General features: G+C 47.2%; 7 protein-coding genes across 7 annotated transcripts; 4 read left to right on the forward strand and 3 right to left on the reverse strand.

The window, feature by feature from the left end:
- Positions 1–220: 220 nt before the first annotated feature.
- Positions 221–2,287, forward strand: TRV_05208 (uncharacterized protein; the record flags this gene model as incomplete). Its single annotated transcript, XM_003020636.1, has 2 exons — positions 221–269; positions 354–2,287. 2 exons carry the CDS (start codon positions 221–223, stop codon positions 2,285–2,287), a joined length of 1,983 nt encoding a protein of 660 aa, XP_003020682.1.
- A 271-nt stretch (positions 2,288–2,558) lies between these two features.
- TRV_05209 (uncharacterized protein) lies at positions 2,559–4,866 on the reverse strand (the record flags this gene model as incomplete). Its single annotated transcript, XM_003020637.1, has 2 exons — positions 2,559–4,488; positions 4,574–4,866. The coding sequence occupies 2 exons, from the start codon at positions 4,864–4,866 to the stop codon at positions 2,559–2,561; spliced, it is 2,223 nt and encodes a 740-aa protein (XP_003020683.1).
- A 480-nt stretch (positions 4,867–5,346) lies between these two features.
- On the forward strand, positions 5,347–6,745 carry TRV_05210 (uncharacterized protein; the record flags this gene model as incomplete). The annotated part of the gene is made up of 3 exons (XM_003020638.1): positions 5,347–5,590; positions 5,644–5,844; positions 5,907–6,745. 3 exons carry the CDS (start codon positions 5,347–5,349, stop codon positions 6,743–6,745), a joined length of 1,284 nt encoding a protein of 427 aa, XP_003020684.1.
- A 588-nt stretch (positions 6,746–7,333) lies between these two features.
- On the reverse strand, positions 7,334–9,923 carry TRV_05211 (uncharacterized protein; the record flags this gene model as incomplete). The annotated part of the gene is made up of 4 exons (XM_003020639.1): positions 7,334–7,385; positions 7,459–9,485; positions 9,537–9,645; positions 9,721–9,923. 4 exons carry the CDS (start codon positions 9,921–9,923, stop codon positions 7,334–7,336), a joined length of 2,391 nt encoding a protein of 796 aa, XP_003020685.1.
- Positions 9,924–11,497: 1,574 nt separating this feature from the next.
- TRV_05212 (uncharacterized protein) lies at positions 11,498–13,313 on the reverse strand (the record flags this gene model as incomplete). Its single annotated transcript, XM_003020640.1, has 3 exons — positions 11,498–12,784; positions 12,824–13,114; positions 13,143–13,313. 3 exons carry the CDS (start codon positions 13,311–13,313, stop codon positions 11,498–11,500), a joined length of 1,749 nt encoding a protein of 582 aa, XP_003020686.1.
- A 1,148-nt stretch (positions 13,314–14,461) lies between these two features.
- On the forward strand, positions 14,462–15,208 carry TRV_05213 (uncharacterized protein; the record flags this gene model as incomplete). Its single annotated transcript, XM_003020641.1, has 3 exons — positions 14,462–14,502; positions 14,576–14,646; positions 14,751–15,208. 3 exons carry the CDS (start codon positions 14,462–14,464, stop codon positions 15,206–15,208), a joined length of 570 nt encoding a protein of 189 aa, XP_003020687.1.
- A 1,098-nt stretch (positions 15,209–16,306) lies between these two features.
- TRV_05214 (GNAT family acetyltransferase Nat4, putative) lies at positions 16,307–17,199 on the forward strand (the record flags this gene model as incomplete). The annotated part of the gene is made up of 2 exons (XM_003020642.1): positions 16,307–16,409; positions 16,490–17,199. 2 exons carry the CDS (start codon positions 16,307–16,309, stop codon positions 17,197–17,199), a joined length of 813 nt encoding a protein of 270 aa, XP_003020688.1.
- Positions 17,200–18,887: the final 1,688 nt, after the last annotated feature.

Genomic DNA, 18,887 nt, shown 5'->3' on the forward strand with positions numbered 1-18,887 from the left:
GAAATGGCATTAGCGTGGATTTTTTAAATAGGGCGCATTCACCCGTCTTTTTCTGCGGATTATATAACGTCCGGAAAACCCCCCCCGATTAGTATCCATATCAATCCCCACCCCGTACTTGAACGAACCAGCAGGGTAACTACCTGGCACGGATGTCAATATCTACACGGCCTTATAGTACCTAGACTACTTATCTCACGCAGTTTGAATTACCGTCACTATGGGTGCTGGCCAGTCAACCAATACCAGTGGTCATGGAGCGTCACCCGGTAAGTCTAGATCAACTTATGTACATATGTCTACGGGACAATGCCAGAAGCTTTTGATGAGTATGCATATCTAACACTTCCTAGAGGAAATGAGCCGCATTCTAGCTCATCGGTTCGCGTCAAAATGCTTCACACCGCTGGAATTAACCCACTTGAAGGATAATCTTTATTCGTTGGCATTGAAACAAGGCGACATTCACTACTGGAACGAAGAAGTTCTATCCAGATTTCTGGGCATACCGGATGGTGACGAGAAATTTGGTCTTGGTACCCTTGATGCAGGTCCAGTCATTTTTCGCATGGTCTCTTACCTTGGGGCATTCCCTTTTCAAAATACCCTAGCACCAAGTGTTCTCACCTTTGACGCCATGGTGAAAGTGATTGTTCTGTTGACAGACCGTTACGGCAAGGTTTTGCGTAGAGGGAAAAAAGACCGTATCAAACTATTATTTGGAAGTCTTGCGGATATCGGAAGAAAGGAAGCTTCTCCTATCACATCTGGGGACAAGTCGGATAACGATCAGGGTCGACCCGAAACCAGATCTGATGAAGCAGGGTTCTCAGTTGACAAGCCTTCGAATGATGCCGACGATTACAATGATGACGACGACCTAGTTCTTGCAGCACTTGAGTCCTTGGACGCAATTGAAGTGTTTAAGCATGACCAACGCATTGACCGGACCGTCTACGAAGCTCACATTTCATTTGACACATTCCAACGGTTATTGATGCTGTTTGTTGTTATAGCCCCGTTACAATCCTGCGAAAAGACCTCAGAGTATTTCTCTCAGCTCAATGAGGAGTCCTTAAAACCTGCTCGTTACTGCGTCGAAAACATCCTTACCTCGTTCGACATCGGAGACCGTACCAAGGGTATAGATTATGAGACCTTCTACTGGGTGATCTCGACCTCCCTTCCGTACATGTTCGACCCTCTTACTCCACTTTTTGAGCATCTGCTTTTCAGCAAGAATCTTGACTTGTCCAGGAGAAAGGACTCGGGAACTTGCTCAGTTAGTGAAGAGAAACAGACAAAGACAGAGTCGTACTTTTCACCTTCACACCCGCCAGTAATACTTCCTGGGTCTTTCAAACCCTGCATTCTTGATTCCGCAGTGATCTCCCATCTTTCATTCTTCCTTTCAACCTCATCTCCAACTCCCAACCTTCTGCAGAATGGAACACGCCTACACGGAGTATTTTCTTCTGATACCCATGGTGAATCTCTGACGTCCTTTTCGCATCACGTTCTTACTTGGGATGCCCCAAGCATTCTGTTGGTAACAGGTTCCAATAGCCATTCTTCTGGTGACGAAGCCGATATAATAACTGTTGGAGCATATATTCCGCAACCCTGGAAATTACCCGCATCGACATCAACATCCCACTATGACACATCTCATCAGTCCCAGTTACCCTGCCTATTCCAACTAAGTCCCAGACATGCAGTGATGCAGGGATCTCCATCAATCAATTCTCTGAAATCCAATCTACCTGTGGTATCGTTTTCTACTAAGTCTGGTATAGCTATTGGCTGCAAAATACCTCCACCAACACGCACATCGATGGACACAAGTCGCCCTACACCTGCAGGCAGTGGCAGTTTGTGGATCAACCCCGCTCTGGAAAACGCTGAATTCTTCATGTCGAATGGCCTAAGTCATGAAGAGGGCGTGTTTCTTCCCCCTGGAATCGCACGTTGGTCTCCATCGCACCCCCCATCGAAAGCAGAAAGTGAAACGATTAAAATATCAATCTATAATATTGAAGTCTGGGGAGTTGTTCAGACGGCGCCCACGCCTGCACAGTCACCATATCACAGTCGTACCTCCACAGCGAATGGCGATATACCTGATGCTGTTGCGCGCCAGCAGGCTAATTGGAATTTTGAAGCTCGCGAGGCTGAAAGACGCCGGGAGATCCATCTGAATGTTGGTGGCGGTGATTCTGAGGAACAGTCCGGGAGAGCCTTGTTGGAAATGGCTGGGATCATTGGAGATTCAGCAAGACGTCGATAAAATGGTTGCCAAAAGAGAAGTTACAGGGGTCAAGCAGCGGGAGACTGTCTTAACGATTTTATGAAGTAATAATAATAACTAAGTTGCGAGAATGTTAATTCATTTTTGAGCCACGCCTTTCCAAACATGCACTCTACCCGTTAATTCATGCTGATTTATGAGATGCTTCTCCCTTCCTAATACCCAAAAGAAAGTTCTGTGTACGCCGACAATGCATAAGAGATAACTGGGAGGAAAAAAAAAAAAAAATAAAAATGAAATAAAAATGAATTCACGGTCTGAGAGGCACAAGTCCTGATGGAAGATCATAATGGTCTTGCAGTACTTCAGCAGATTTGCTACCATTGTCATCTCTGTCCCCATTCCGAGGAGTGCCCACACCTGATTCGCTCTCTGTTCCATTGAGCTTTGAAGCGCCTCGCGCAGGGCCTGCGAGTTTAGAGGTTTCGTCTCCTGCTGCAGCACCACGAGCTCGTCGGTGTTCTTGTGGCAGTCTGAAGGCAAGATATTCGATATCGGCACGCTCAATCCTATCCATAACACCATTCATATAATCCCGCACTTCTCCAGGAGGTTTTACAACACGCCCGAGAGGTTCGAGGGTTCTGGGATTGCTTGCATGTAGTCGTAATGTGACAGGCTGGTAGTATTCCTTAACGCTAGATTCCTCAGCTTTGGGTTTGGTTCCTGAAGTTGAAGATGCATTATCATCAGGTGTTTCAGGGGCATCTGATGTCTTGGAATTTTCCACAGTTGCAGTTGCATCTGTCCCTTTGGTATCTTTCATGCTTTCTGATTGCGAAGCAGGTGGTTTGGATGGGCTGTCACCGGAGTTAGAGGCAGCGGCAGCTTGAAGCAGTTTGGCCTTTTTGCCCCTTACCTTCACAGGAGCTTTCTTGTCTGATTCTGTCGAAGATCCTGGTGGGCCGATCTTTTTGATTGCTAGGAAAGATGCAATAACCGTAGTATTCCCGGGAAAATAATCCAATATCATATTCTCTGGAAATAAATATCGATCTCCGGTTGGGCCATTATTTGAGCCTGCGGGTAGAATGAACTCAAAGACCACGTTTTTGATATCCATTCTTGCAGGCTGTGAAACTGGCTGTGAATATTGAGGGCGGAAGTATCCATTTTGAGGCGGAGGTACCTTCTGGGTATGTTTAGTTTTAATCGAATTTGGCCCTTGCTGTCCAGGAGGGCCAGGGGGGTACTGGGGTCCTGGGGGATGAGGGTGTTGATTTTGAGGATGATAGGGTACTGGCCCAGGAGCCACTGCTGGATTGCGTGACGCAATGGGGGTATGAACTCGGTTTTGTGCTGCGCTAGCTGAAGTTGGAGGTGCGCCCATCTGCGTGGGGGGTTCTGGCTTTGCTTGTGATTGGTTTGGTTGTGAGTCCTTCGAGTTTCTACTAGCAATAATCGCATTTATTTCATCAATATGGGCCTGAAAGGCTCGAAGCTGTTCCTGGTCAGCTTGACTATCCGCAACTATCCTCATTAAAGCCCTTAGATCGGGGTTGGTAGCAGCTCTATTGGCGAGAAGCTGGATAACAGGGTCGGTGCTCGGTTTCCCAGGTGGAGGATTTGGAGGCTTCTGGGGAATGTTATGACCATGAGGTTGAGATGTCGGGGGTTGATGAACGGGTCCAGGAGGCGGCGCAGTGGTAGGCGGAGGCGCTTGGGACTGTGAATGGGGAGGATGGTGTGGTAACGGGGGTGGCTGCCGGGGTTGTTGCTGCTGCTGCTGCTGCGGAGGGGCGGGAGGAGGAGGAGGTAATGGCGGCTGTTGTTGATGCTGATATTGCTGTTGTGGATGGCGAGGAGGCTGAGGAGGAGGGACGGTATTGGGGGATCTATTTGGCGGCACCTGAACTGGAGGTGGTCGAGGATTGTACTCATGAAACTGGCCCGAGTTACTTGGGGGCGTATACTGTAATTGAACCATAGGTTTCTGTTGCTGCTGCTGGTTCGGCTGTTGGGATTGCGGTCGTCGTACGGCATAGAGCATGATATCGAAATAATGCGGTTCAATAACCATCGTACAAGGTCCCAACTTCGTCATTGAGTCCTTTGGAGGATTTTGAAATGTCGGTTGAGGTTGATTCTTCTTCTTTGATGGTTTGGTCCAGTACTTCTCGAACAGACAATCATGAAGCCATCTCGTCCGCGATCGATGCAGCGCTGCAGAAATAACACCACTAATCAAATAAATTATCAGCGTAATTCTTGACTTCCAAGCGTACTCATCCAGAATATCTCTCCGTCTCCAGAATGTAGGCGCACCTGTCTGCATATGACTGATAATCTAATAGGGAGCTCTGTGTTTGCGGCCGGGGAAGGGTCGGTAGCGTCTGATTCTCAGATATCTTGGTAGGGAGTGATTCTTCTGCGGGAAGCTCTGCTGGGAGAGACGGCGCAGGTGTTGCAGTAGCTTTCTTCGAAGGCGTAGCTGACGGCTCCCGTCTTCGCTGTCGCTTTGGAGATGGAGCGGCTTCCGCAGCGTCTTCAAGTCTCTTCTTGCGGGGCCGACCACCGCGATTCTTGCCCGGTCCGGGCTGCTTTCGCTTCTCTGCCATGCTGACAGCTAAACAGACAAAGCTCTAGCCTCGTTGTGGATTGAAAAAGGCCCTCCCCAGCACGCAGAATCAATGGTGCGGCCACGACGCGAGATGGTGAAGTCGTTAAAAACGAAAATCCCGAAAGCGCGGAACTTTTGCCTTGGCTCGTGATTTTCAGCCTCCTTTTTCCCGAAGTTCAAAAAATACCTAAACTGATTATATTATTAGCGTAGCTCATCAGTTTGTTATCTCGCTGTTTGAAAAGGACGACGGAGGATATTCTTCACTCTCGTACATATTCACGGTTGGTGGCTGCGTAGTTCACCATAATACTGTAATATATACCCGCTCGTTTGATGACAAGGACGCTGGCTTGATATTTTGCTAGCTACGGTCAATCAAGTTAGCTACGTGCGCCAGGTACAAAACATCGGTTTCGTGGTGACTTGTCCAGAACACGGGCTGATGATGATTTGATATAGTACGACTGTTTGATTCATGGAGCTTCTTCCAATTTTCAAAAAGGCCTACTGGCTTCTGGCAGCTAGCGGGCTCCTATATTTACTAGCTGTCCTGTCCTTGACGCACCCAGCTATCCAACGAGGGTATTTATCCAAGCTCGCCTTTTACCACTGTATGTCGCATATATTGATAGATACTCTTTCTAGCGTACTATACTCCAATGGAATAAATCCATCAAAATGCCTTGATTTGAACAATGTCGAATGTTTCGGGTTCCTGAGTATGTATACCCCTAGCTCTGTGGACTGGTAACTGCATATTAACAAGAAACAGAATCCCAGGTCCAACCTTTCACTCTCACTACCCCTGATAATGAAACCCTTTACTCCTGGCACATTATTCCCACACATCTTTACAAGGACAATGAGGATCTACTTCTACAGAACCCTCCGTCAGGGCCTCCAGATGACATTACCAAGACACCTGCCTTCCAGCTGTTAGCAAAGGAGAAAAACTCAAGGGTCGTTGTGAACCGTACGTAACGTATCTAGATGCATATATTATTAAAGGGCCACCCTACTAATACCCTATTGCAGTTCATGGGAATGCAGCTGACATCGGGACTGGATATCGTCCCAAAGTTTATCAAAACTTCCTCTCCGCCTCCACTCCGTCTCGACCTGTCCATGTCATTGCCTTTGACTATAGGGGATTTGGGAGATCTACCGGTAAACCAACCGAAGAAGGGTTAATCACGGATGCTCTTACTGTAGTTAACTACTTAACCTCACCACCACTCTCGATATCCCCCAAGAGGATTGTTATTGCAGGTCAAAGCTTAGGAACAGCTGTTGCCAGTGCTCTAGCTGAACGCCATACGTTCGGAAATCCTTCAGGCCCCGCCCCTGTAAAGGCGAAAGAGTCATTTGCAGGAGTCATTCTCATGGCACCATTTACTAATATCCCACAGCTTCTGCACTCTTACTGCATCATGGGTTTTATTCCTCCAATTCTTTCACCTTTACTTCAATACCCACAGCTAAAGAAATACATACTGGATCGCCTTCTGGATCGATGGGACACAGCAGCTAGACTTGCTGCTTTGACAGGCATTGCCTCAAAACAGGCACAAAACCACGAGTTGTTGCCATTTGATTTGACCATTATACACGCTATCAACGACCGTGATATTCCATGGCGTGAAGGTAGAAGTGTATGGGACGCAGCTACTGGTGGGGAAATGGCTGTTGAACTTGGATCCTTTACGCACAATCATACTTCTGAAGATGGAGTCATCCAATCCACCGTATGGGAGAGAATGGATGGGCCTAGTAAGGCATTGAAGAGAGTTAGGTGGGAAAGGGTTAGATATGGAGGTATGATGTTCTTTATGTATTCTCTTAATTTGTTACCTTCTACCCGTACTAATCGCTAACACCCTGCTACAATCCCACAGGTCATAATGAAATCGGTACTCTCAATACCGTTGCTGTTGCTCTCCTGAGACTTCTCGATAAACCAATATAGACGTTCGGAGCTAAACCACACTGCTAGAGCTTAGGATATAGAAGAAATAGAGAGTATAATCTATCAAGTCGTATAATTTGTGATTCATCATTAGCTGGATTTATTGTAGCAGGAAGGTCTATCTTTTGTGTATATTCACCTCAAACCTCGCCACGTATTTGGCCCTCTGCATCGCCTTGAGGTTAGGGTTATCAAAGAGAGGCCATTTTCGAGCTCTAAGGGGATTGTACAATCTATAGTACACAGGTGCATTGGAGAATAGGAGAGCTAGGATAAATGCTTTGGAAAACGGCATGAAATGCAGAAACTGTCAAGGAGGAAATCGAAGGAACTGACCCATCCTGTGCCCTCCCAAGAAATCTAATATACAATAAAGCGAAGAGGGTGGCTTTATATCGGGGAAAAACATAAAACAGATTATATATGGTACCAATAATGGGCGCAGCAGCGGTAACTCGCTTGCAAGGGATATTAGAATGGCACATCAATCGAGGCCCTACTTATGTCGTGCAGCCTGGGCCTTTTCGTATTCAGAAATGAGCTCTTTCCTATAATTGCAAAGAGTATTGTTAGTATTCAACACCTGGAAAATTCTAGTGCAATTGAAAAATGGTTACTTACTGGAGCTGACCGGGAGCCTTCTCATAATGACTGAATTCCATGGTAAATTCACCTTTACCCTGGGTGGCAGCTCGCAAATGGCTGCTGAAGCCGAACATGCTGTTCAAACTGCAATCAGCGAAGATGGTAAATTCATCTACACCTGTTTCGGTATCGTTGATTATGGCATTGCGCTTGTTCAGCAAACCGATGATATCACCTTGGAATTCTGTTGGGGCGGTGATAACGATCTTCATGAGAGGTTCAAGGATATGGGGCTCGCCCTCTTTGAAGGCCTTCCTAAAGGCTTGCTGGGTTGCATTCTTGAATGCCATTTCAGAAGAGTCAGTCATATGGGTAGCACCATCATTGATGACCATCCTCGTGCCGAGGACTTTATGGCCGATCAAAGGACCTTTCTCGCAGGCCAAGTTGAAACCCTTTTCACAAGCATACAAGAACTTCTCCGAAATGCTTCCACCAACAATTTGTTCCTCAAACTCATTAACTTCAAGTTTTGGAGATGGCTCTAGCCAACCAACGACACGGGCATAGTCACCAGGACCACCACTCTGTTTCTTTAACAGGTGATCGAAGTCGACACGCTTTCCTAGGGCTTCACGGTACGCCACTCTAGGCTTTCCTGTGACGCAGTCGACACGGTATTCACGACGCATGCGCTCAACGTAAATATCGAGATGCAATTCACCCATTCCTGAAATGACGGTTTCCTCACTCTCCGGATCAAAGTAGACACGGAATGTAGGGTCTTCTCGCTGGAAACGGTTGATAGCCTTGGAGAAATTGGCCAGATCTTTGGAGCTCTTGGGCTTGATGGATAACGAAATGACGGGCTCGGGCACAAACATGGAAGACATGGTGTATCCCAGTTTTCCGTCCGTAAACGTATCACCAGATGCACAGTCGACACCAAAAACAGCACATATTTCACCGGGTCCAATTTCTGCAACTTCCTCCATCTCATTTGAGTGCATTCGTACAATTCGTGGAACTTTTATTTTCTTGTTATTCTTCACGTTGAACACGTTCATGCTCTTTCGCAGGGTACCCTGGTATACACGAATGTAAGTAAGCTGACCGAAGTTACTCTCTTCAAGCTTGAAGGCCAGTCCGACGAAAGGAAGGTCGGCATATGGAACAAGCTTGACAGAAGCTTCGTTTCGCTTCTGGTCAAGAGCTAAATTGGGGACTTCCGCAGGGCTGGGGAGGTAGTCGCAAACACCATCAAGCATAGGTTGAACGGACTTATCAGCTAACGCAGATCCCATAAAAACAGGTGTGAACTTTAGAGAAATAGTGGCTCTGCGGATAGCTGCTTTGATCTCCTCCGGAGTTGGTACTTTCTCGTCTAGGAATATTTCTGCAATCTCATCGTCGACATCAGCAAGGGTTTCAATCAGTTTGTTTCGTCTCTCCTGAACAACGTCGAGAAGATCTTCAGGAATTTCATCCTTCTCAACAATGATTTCGCCGTTGGATCCTTCGTTGTAGATTGCCTTCATTCTGATTAAATCGACAACGCCCTTGAACTCGTCCTCTTTTCCGATTGGCACCTGCACAGCAGCAGCGTGGATCTTAAGTTTCTGATTGATCTGATCCACTGCTTTGAAAGGGTTTGCGCCCATGCGGTCCATTTTGTTAATGAACGAAATTCGGGGAACATTGTATCTTCTCATTTGTCGATCAACAGTCATGGTCTGCGATTGGACACCGGAAACAGCACAAAGAATCAAAACGGCACCATCAAGAACTCTAAGAGCTCTTTCGACTTCAATTGTAAAATCAATGTGTCCAGGGGTGTCGATCAAGTTGATGTGGTAGGTTTCGTCTTTGCCATTCTCCTTCTTGACCCAGTCACAGAACGTGGCCGCTGACTGGATTGTAATTCCCTTCTCACGCTCGAGATCCATAGAGTCCATCTTTGCGCCAACGGAATCACGCCCACGGACCTCATGGATAGCCTTAATACGTCCGGTGTAGAACAAGACTCGCTCCGTCGAAGTAGTTTTTCCGCTGTCAATATGTGCCTATTGTTGGTGAGTGACTGTTTACCTAGGAACAGAAGGAGGGTAACTAACAGCAATTCCAATGTTTCGCATTCGTGACATATGTTTCATTTCATCTGGCTTCATATTTTCTATAATTGTGGCTTCTGTGAGTTCCTCAGGGTTGGCGGCTTTCTCAAGGCTATCGATTGGAAAGAATATAATTAGCAATTGAGTTCACAGGTCCACGTTCTCTCAGAGGATTTCACACGCTTACATCTCTGCTGCAGTTGCTAGACACCTCCGGGGCTCCCACCGTCCGCTCAGCGGAAACCGGGGAAGGGGGGTGCTGTTGGAAGCGAGTGGAGTGTTGAAGAGGCATCGTTGGGCAAACGGTGTCGTCGACTGCAATCGAATTGAGGTGCGCGAGAGATTCGTGAACGCGCGGACTGGCCGTCGCATCAAGGTGTGGGCTCTCATCTTGAAGCAGTTGTTGATGCCTTTCAAACCAATTGGTTCCTTTGCTTCTCCAAATCTTCAATCTTCAAATCTTTAATTCAAAACTTTTTGGAGCTTCAAAAATAAACTTTTTGCCAAGACCAGTGCACCGGGAAAAGTCACATGATGTCATCGTTCCTGATTATATAATCGTCGAATTGATATCTATGCACTAGTAGTGAATCAAATGCTGACTGGAAGATATATTGAGCTCGCTACTGGAGAACTGTCAATGCAGGGCGCACAAGGTATCGGTATTTAAACGCAGGTTGGGTAAGGTCATCATATTATACACATTTAAGAAGTGGAAAACAGCAGCAAAGATGGTATATACCACGTTATAGGTTCACAAATCCCCCAAGTTCCCTTGTTTTAAAAATGGGTACAAATACATTTAGTTCCAACATCTATTTCATCTATTTGCCTTGTCTCTGCTTGTGTTTCGGGTTCTTCGAGCTAAAATGGCAGTTAGCATACTGACAGAAAGAGCTGATTTCCTCGAACATACCAAATAATGTACACACGATTCTTCCGTCGAACGGGCTACAATGAAAAGCAACATAAGTTAGTAACAGCCTTGTTTCCCATCTCTTATGATGGTGCTTATGTTAAGGGCAGTTCCTCTTAGAGAATCTACTATCGTGGACTCAACACCACACCCCATAACTAGAATATCGTACCTTGCACCCTTCACACAGTCGCTTAACGGATGACCGTGTCTTCATTCCTCGGGTCTGGCCAAAAGACTGTACACCTTTTGAGCACAGATTCTTCAGCCCGGTTGATAAGGTCTCAGAAGTTCTCCATATCGACTTAGTTGAAAGGTTTGCCCCGGAGGCTTGCGAAAAGGCTCGAATAAAGGCAGTTCGGCATATACTCCGCGGAAGAACTGATGTGAATTGGGAGAGTGGAAGTTTCGAAGGCGTGGAGAGGAGGGATCGAAGGCCCAGCATGGTGCCGGTGTTGAGTGTGGGAGAGTGAGCGTAACAGTCACTCGAGGTTAGGTAGCGAGGTCGTCGGGCTGCAAGGGATTTGGAATATTTCGAGGTGCCTGCAACAGGCTTCAACGAAAAGGAGCTGTTCGTTAAGGGTGCCAATTGATATTTCTTTAGATCTTGCTAATAATTGCTTGCCGTCCAGCGTTTCGCGAGGGCGATCAGATTTCTATGTCTTGGCATTACGGAAATTTATTCTACCGCATTCCTAATTAAGGTTCGATTATATAATCCATCCAGACCGGGTCCCTTCGCCAGTCAATTCGAAAACATGCAGACGTTGGCTTCTGTTAACTACCTACGAGATTGTAATATATTTCTATTGTTTCTATTGCTGCGAGTTGAATCGATATGGGTCATCATTCACATTTATTGTTCGTGGTATAATATGCCCTCGCATACTTTAATTAAGAAGTTCTACTCTTGGATACCCCAATCGCATTCCCATGCGGAAACAGTTTGTGAAAGCCCGATAATCCAATCATCCATTACTCCATTGAGTACTCTTTAAAATGTTTGCAGACGAGTTATTAAAAGCTCAGGCGCGTTCATGAATGAAAATTATTGCCTAAGGAACATTTGATATACCGGCGATTCCGTACACTCGGTGAAAGGATACCTGAGATCGTGAAGGAACGCGCCTAGCGCTTCTCTTTCATCAGGTGGGCACTGTATACCAGCGAGGACTTTAGCAACATCCCCTCCAAAGTTTCGATAGTGGAAGAGGGTGATATTTTGATTTGGGCGAAGGGTAGTGAGGAATTTCTCCAAAGCGCCGGGACGTTCAGGGAACTCAAACATGAACAATCTTTCGTCTGGGGTACTTGTGCGTCCACCAACAAGATATCGAAGATGTGTCTTTGCAAGCTCATCATTGCTCAAATCTGATGCTTCCATGCCCCCCTTTCGAATCTGAGCGGTCAGGGCTTGCAAATCGTGGGCATCTGATGGTGTAGAAAGTGATATTCCCATGAAGATATCGGCGAATTCCTTACCAGAGTACCGGTAACTGAACTCTGTGACAGAATGCGGCATTACAACATCTATAAGTTTGGCAAAGGCGCCAGGCTGCTCGGGAATAGAAACACGTAGCAAAGCCTCTTTCTTTTCTCCAAGGCCGGCACGCTCTGCCACAAAACGAAGCCTATCGAAGTTCATATTCGCTCCGGACGCAACGGCGACTAGCTCTCTGTTCGGATTCTTTGATGGGTATTTCGATATGTATTTCTTCAAGCCAGCTAGCGCCAGGGCGCCCGCAGGCTCGACGACTGACCTAGTGTCTTCGAACATGTCCTTGATTGCGGCGCAGGTCTCGTCGGTTGATACCTCGATGATTTCGTCTACCACCTCTCTGCAGAGCCGGAAAGTCTCCTTGCCCACTGCTCGCACGGCAGCACCATCTGCGAATAGGCCAACTTCCTTGAGTGTGATGCGTGTTCCAGTCTCCAAAGATTGTTTCATGGCATTGGCATCAACAGCCTCGACTCCTATAACCTTGACATTGGGCGCAATACGTTTGATGTAGGTACCTATACCGGCGATCAGACCGCCTCCTCCAACGCAGCAAAAGACAGCTTCTAAGTTTTGTAAGTTCGCTTGTCTGAGAAGTTCCATGCCGCATGTGCCTTGTCCAGCAATGACATACGGATCGTCGAACGGCGGGATGTTGGTGAGGTGATGGAGCTTCTCGAGCCTCTGCGCTTCTTCCTTCGCAGCATCGAAGTCTTGTCCGTGGAGGATGACCGTCCCACCTAACCTCGAGACGTTCTTGTGTTTAATTGCCGGGGTGCCTGATGGCATGACGATTGTCGCTGGGATCTTTAAATGGCGTGCAGAGTATGCAACACCCTGGGCATGGTTTCCTAGTCATACAATGTCAGTACGCACTACTACCTGGGCAAAAGCGTATACAGGTATAGCAGCTTCGATCTCACCAGCAGAGCAAGCAATGACTCCCTTCCACCGCTTCTCTCCCTGTAGATGGGCCATCTTGTTATAGGCACCCCGGAGCTTGAAGCTAAAGACGGGCAGGAGATCCTCCCGCTTCAGCATGATCTTGCATTCTAGCCGGTTGCTGAGGTTGACAGCATGTGTAAGAGGCGTTTCTTGAATCACATCATACACTCGAGATGTCAGAATGAGCCGTATGTACTGCAGCCACTTGTTAGCATGCCATGTCTACCAAAACTCGAGCTGTCGACCATACATCTGGGTATCCGTTTGGCAGCAGGAACCCCTCGGGGATATCCCATTCTGGCGGGCATTCCTCTGACTTGGAGGGAGGAGAGGGAGTAGCAGTGTACTCGGTCAGCGAGAGGGTGTTCCGTGTAGGAGTTTTTGCGCCGCTTGGTAGTTGGTCGCCCATTGCGGTCTCCATTGGGTAGCTATGAGAACAAGCTGCGGCGTTTATCAACGAACTCCGAATGTTTTAAATAGCTAAGGGGAAAAAACGGTAAATGCGAGCTGGCCTTGCAGGTGAATAGATAGCTAGACAGGCAAGGATTATGACTCTTCTAGCTCGTCGACCGAGTATTTTATTTTTATATTTAGCTTAGGGAAGTCCTTAACACTTTTTGCTCACTAAAATTCTACTTATGATGCAATTTTCTTTCTTTTTTCCCTCTTAGGGCCTAACGAACTAACTAACGAACGAACTTAACTAGCCTGCGGGCTTTTGGGCGATGAAGGAGGAGCAGGCCATGCATGAAGTACGGTAGCCAGCAAACATAGAATTGACAGCGACGAGGATGAAGGGGCGTTAGCGAGAGGGGAATCAGTCAATCGTTAACTGCTTCTGATGGCTGGAAAAAAGTACTTGGTTATCGCTTGTTTGTGCTAGAGAAACGAGCGCCACTGAGGTCGGTTTCCACCCGATAACTATATTCGCGATATAACTATTCGTTCAAGGGCATGCATGCATGGGGATCTTCCATCTAACTACCGCGTAACTCCTTTATCCTCCTTGAGGTGCATGCAAGTGAGCTGGCAGGTGTGCGGCACGCGCAATGCGGCATCTATCAAAGCACCGAATCCTTCCATTGCTCTCTGCTCGATGGAGAGCGGGAGGGAAGCCATCTGCCCGGCAGAGACATTGAGAGAGAGAGAGAGAGAGAGTCCAGGCATATCAGGTCATGAATGCTGATTCCAGCGTCTCTATGATTGTCAAGCGTGATCAACCTGGCTACCTGGTGTCTAGGTAAAAGGGGTCAAATCGTCAGATCCGGATATTTGCAGTCATAGTTATTGGCTATTCGGCTCAGCGACTTCACCAAGCTACACCGTGTCATACAATATCTCTAGCAGAATATAGCACACTTCTATCAAATATTCAAAACGCAGACTGTCAAATGCTGGGACGACTGAGCGTCAACTTCCATTTAACAGCGAGGCCTCGGTCCTACAAAATTCCGCTGCTATCTTTGGTGGTCCACCTGTGGATGGGTATGGCTTATTGTGTAGTTCGATCCAGACAGCAAAGTAGTCCCTCTGCCTCATATCAGGCCATAAGGAGGACCGTTGAGCACAATGAGCGATAAGCCGTTGCCATCGTCGTTTGACGACGACCCGTAAGTTTCTTTTTACCTGCGATTCTCTCTCTTCTCCGCGCCGGGCCCGAGCTGAGCTGACCTTGTGCCATAGGGACTTTTTCCAGGACAATGCCTGGAAGAAGCTGGGCCGCCGACTAAAAGAAGAGCCACTGGTTCCTCTGGGTGAGTCTTCTTTTTCCTTCGCTTTCCTTTACATGGGTTGTACGGAAAGTATTCTTTATGGTGAACGGTATCTGTTTACTGACGGGCCCGTGGTTGCAATATAGGAATCGGTGCCACCTGCTATGCCCTGTTCCGGGCATACCGGTCTATGAAGATGGGCGATTCCGTACAAGTCAATCGCATGTTCCGCGCCCGTATATATGCACAAGCATTCACTCTACTCGCCGTATGCGCCGGCAGTGTGTACTACAAGACAGAACGGGACCAGCGAAAACAGCTGGAAAAGGCCATGGACCTGAAGAAACAACAGGCGAAGCGGGATGCCTGGCTGAAAGAACTAGAAATAAGAGAACAAGAGGACAAGGACTGGCAGAGCAGACATGCTACCATCGAACAGGCCGCAAAGGGGGTTGAAGTGAAGCCCTTCGTGGCAGATTCGGCACCGGACGCCGCAGGGCGCGACGCCTCAGAGGAACCAGCCAAGGAATCCGGCGACAAAAAGGACGGCGGTTCAGGCGGTGTACTTTCAGCTGTGAAGAATCTCTCATGGGGCTCGAAGTAGAGACCGAGGATATCATTGTTGTCGTCAATATCCGCAATTTGTATACTATCAATCGGGACAGGCGTTCGTGGCCATTGTAGTGCCAGGGTTTGGAAGGGAGCATACACCCAATTTTAGCTGAGCTCTACTCTGCGAGGTAATGTACATGTGTATAACACCAAAATGAAAGATCTCTAGAATGAATCAATAAATGAGAACCCCCCACGGCCAGCTAGACGATCTGTTCGTCTATATACCGTCTCATAGTATCAAACTCTGTCTTTCCAGTCTATATTCATAGAAAGTCAGTACACTTGACAGGTATATAGCTCCGTAACGTTGGCTCGAATTAACTATACCGAGAGTAGATATCGTATATGACCCTACTTCCAAGTTACTAACATGTCTATATACCAGAGGAAACGTCGTGAACTTTCTGACATACCACATCCGTGACGTTTTTATGCCGTTCAAACTCTCCGCGCGCGAATGATCTCAATTCATGCTTAGTAGAGGAATTGGGTATCCCTGAATATCCAGGCGGCGGCTCATTCATTAATCCCTTGAAGACAAAGTACTTCTTGTACATGGTAGGCTGCTCACTTTTGGTTGATCGCAGAATTTCACGCCATAGGCTCAAAACCCGTTGGCGTACGATAAACTTCAAGCATTCTATCAGTCTCTTGAATCATTTGCGTATGACAGTTCGAAGCAAACGGCCTACCTGCTCTAAATTCAGCGGTGGCGATTTTAACCTCGAGCCTGGCCTTGCAGCTCCAGCCAGCAGTCGGATGGTCCCTTGCATGGCCAGCTCTTCATTAGATGCGTAAAGTCATGAAGGCTGGAGGCTTTCTATTGCTCTTGTGAACAGGGTATAAAAATGCTAAGCACTAATAAATTTTGGTATGGAGAATCAAGGAAGCAATACCTGGTAGTTAAGCTGGGTGTTGAAACTTTTAACTAAGTTAGTTAGCCGCGCCGCAATTAAGGAGTTAACTTAACTAATTCTGCGCCTAACCTGTTAGTTACTCAACCTGTTAGCGACCGCGCTTCCTGCCTACCTACAACTCAGTTACGACCATCTACTAACCCGCCCATCTGTCGCAGAATCAGAAGACGATGCTGATAAAAAAACGAAAAAGGAATGCAGAGCCAACTCTGTCTGCGGAGACGCCCCAACTTACTGAACGCCCTATTAATATAGCAAAAACACGCATAAAAGGTGACTAGCTAGCCCACAGATTTCCAACGTCCAACTCTTCAATGCTAAGAGGGTTGTAGGGCCAAAACATACGTCTCTAGTTGAAAGTATTAACTCAGCTCCTTTTAGCGAGTTTATTCATCGGTATATACCGCCATATGCCTTGGATCTCACCATCAGACTCCCTACTACAAGTTCGGATGATACCCATGGAGAGCCTGGGCACATCTCCTACTCGCTTCAGTTTTATACTGCCGCCTCAATACCTGAGCCATATATGACTGCGTGTTACGATCTTATATATCTTACCAGTTCGGCAGCATATAAGCAGTCGGCCTCTGGTTGGTCTGCCCGCAAAAAGAAATTAGAAATGAAACTGTTAGACATGCGATATATGGTACTTGTTTTGAAAAAGAATAACGAAACCGAAGGTACTTTGGATATGCCGACAGTTGGAGGCTTTTTGTCCTTCATGGTTACCGAGGAAGACGAGATGCAGGTTCTCTACTGTTATGAAATTCACCTTGCCCCCGAGGTACAGCACAAGGGTGTCGGAAAACAGTTACTTCAAATATTCGAAGACATTGGCAAGAACATAGGTCTTCAAAAGGGGATGCTCACGGTATTTAAGTCTAACACGAGTGCTATTAGATTCTACGAACGGCTTGGTTTCACGGAGGACGCGAATTCACCAAAGCCAGCCAAATTACGGAACGGGAAGATGAAAGAGTACGATTATATGATTATGTCCCAACCGTTTACGAATGATAGCAGTGAGAAGATGGACATCTCGACCCCTGATTTCAATTGAAAGTTAAACCATCATATCTGTCTCGCTTCTTTCCCTCTTACTTCTGGCCGTTCTTCGTCCCACTCATCCCTGAGAACAGCGTATAAAGAGTCCGCAACGAGGATAGAAAGCCCAAGACTCCATACAAGCGTGATGGCATAGAAGAAGTTGGCGTTTCCGGAACCTGCGTATATCCATAGGTGATAAAAGATCGGGCCCAGAAGACTGGCATACAACAAAGCCGAGACGGAAAGGAAGGTATAGCGCATTACTAGATCGTGTTAGTGGATTTAACAGGGTACGACGGATATAGAAATACATACGAGGGAATATGTGTCGGTAAAGCGAAAGGAACGACAGATATATCGAAACATCGGATATGCTGGGGTAAGGCTTGAAGATGGCGAAGATACCAAGAAGACATGTCATGACGAAAAGCGGTTGTCGCCTTAGTCGTATGGTTAAACCCCCCACGTAACTTGCTAGGTGCAGCCAAAATACCCCTAGGAAGAATTCACGGAACGGGTCGAATATCTCTATCAGGAAGTACCACCATAAGCCGGCATTGGGGGTCAAGTCGGGAACCAGTAGGTGCGCGCCATACATAGCAGAGAGGAAATCCCAAGAGTAACCGGTTACGCCATATGATATGGCCAAAAACCCTGCAATATCCGCGGCGAAAATGAGAAAGTGCGAGGCGACGTATGGTACGCAGCTGCCTCCAGACTTGACCTTGCTAGTATAATGATCATAGCAAAGTAAGACTAAAGGTGGGAACAAGAGAGCGGGATAAACGGAGAGATAGGAGGCCAGACCCAGAGCTAGCATAGAGTTGACGCTCCTACCAGCAATAGCATTTGATATCGCATATATTATAGCCGTGTTTGTGAAAGCTGTGGTAGGGCGCCCAAGGCATGTTGCTATTGTAAAGGGGTTGAACAGGTATCTAGAAATAGAATCAGTAGATGCCAAATATATATTAGTGGGGGTTATTATACGCCATACCCGATCACAATAGCTATGCCATCCCATCTTATCTTCTTTCTCGGGGAAGTGAATAGCCGTGACACCACCGACTCGCCCGAATTTGATATCTCAATTAGCGCGTTGGCGTTAATGAGATCTAGCAGCGTGTAAACAAGAACTGTCAGGATAGTGTATCCATGGGCCTGCGGTATGAGAGAGAACAGAGGAAGGAAGATCGGTGCCTATATCCCGCAGCAGTACCTAGTTAGAAAAGGGCTGGCAAATTGAGTAACATGGTAGCCTCGAATGTAAATGCGCACCTGATGAAACACCCCGCCGTCGTAAGGGGAGACATTCCGAAGATATAAGAACAAGCCTTCCTGCACTGTGCATAGTTGAAGAAAGGAGAGTTAGCATGTACCTCCATGGCCCCAGGAGAGGAATTGTTGGTAATACGTACGCCGCTTGAAGCTGCTGATCGGAGTTGACACTTCGACACGGCCAGTTAGTAGGTCGGGGAGGCCGGGGAACAGCAGGATAAGGACAAGCCGCAGAGCGACCGCCGCCCCAAATACACAGAGCTTCCTCCTGTCAATTGGCATCACTCAGTATGTCTGCCGGACGAGCATCGCAGTCGACTCAGCCAGCGTCTTCTCTTCCTTCTGGCCGCTGCTTTGGTGTTGGTTCCTTTTGGCGCGCGGAAGAAAAAGGATAAAGTGGAGACGCTCGGACCATCTGANTTT

Source organism: Trichophyton verrucosum, assembly GCF_000151505.1.
Source record: "Trichophyton verrucosum HKI 0517 chromosome Unknown contig00394_1.f1.exp, whole genome shotgun sequence".
Classification (NCBI taxonomy): Eukaryota; Fungi; Ascomycota; class Eurotiomycetes; order Onygenales; family Arthrodermataceae; genus Trichophyton; species Trichophyton verrucosum.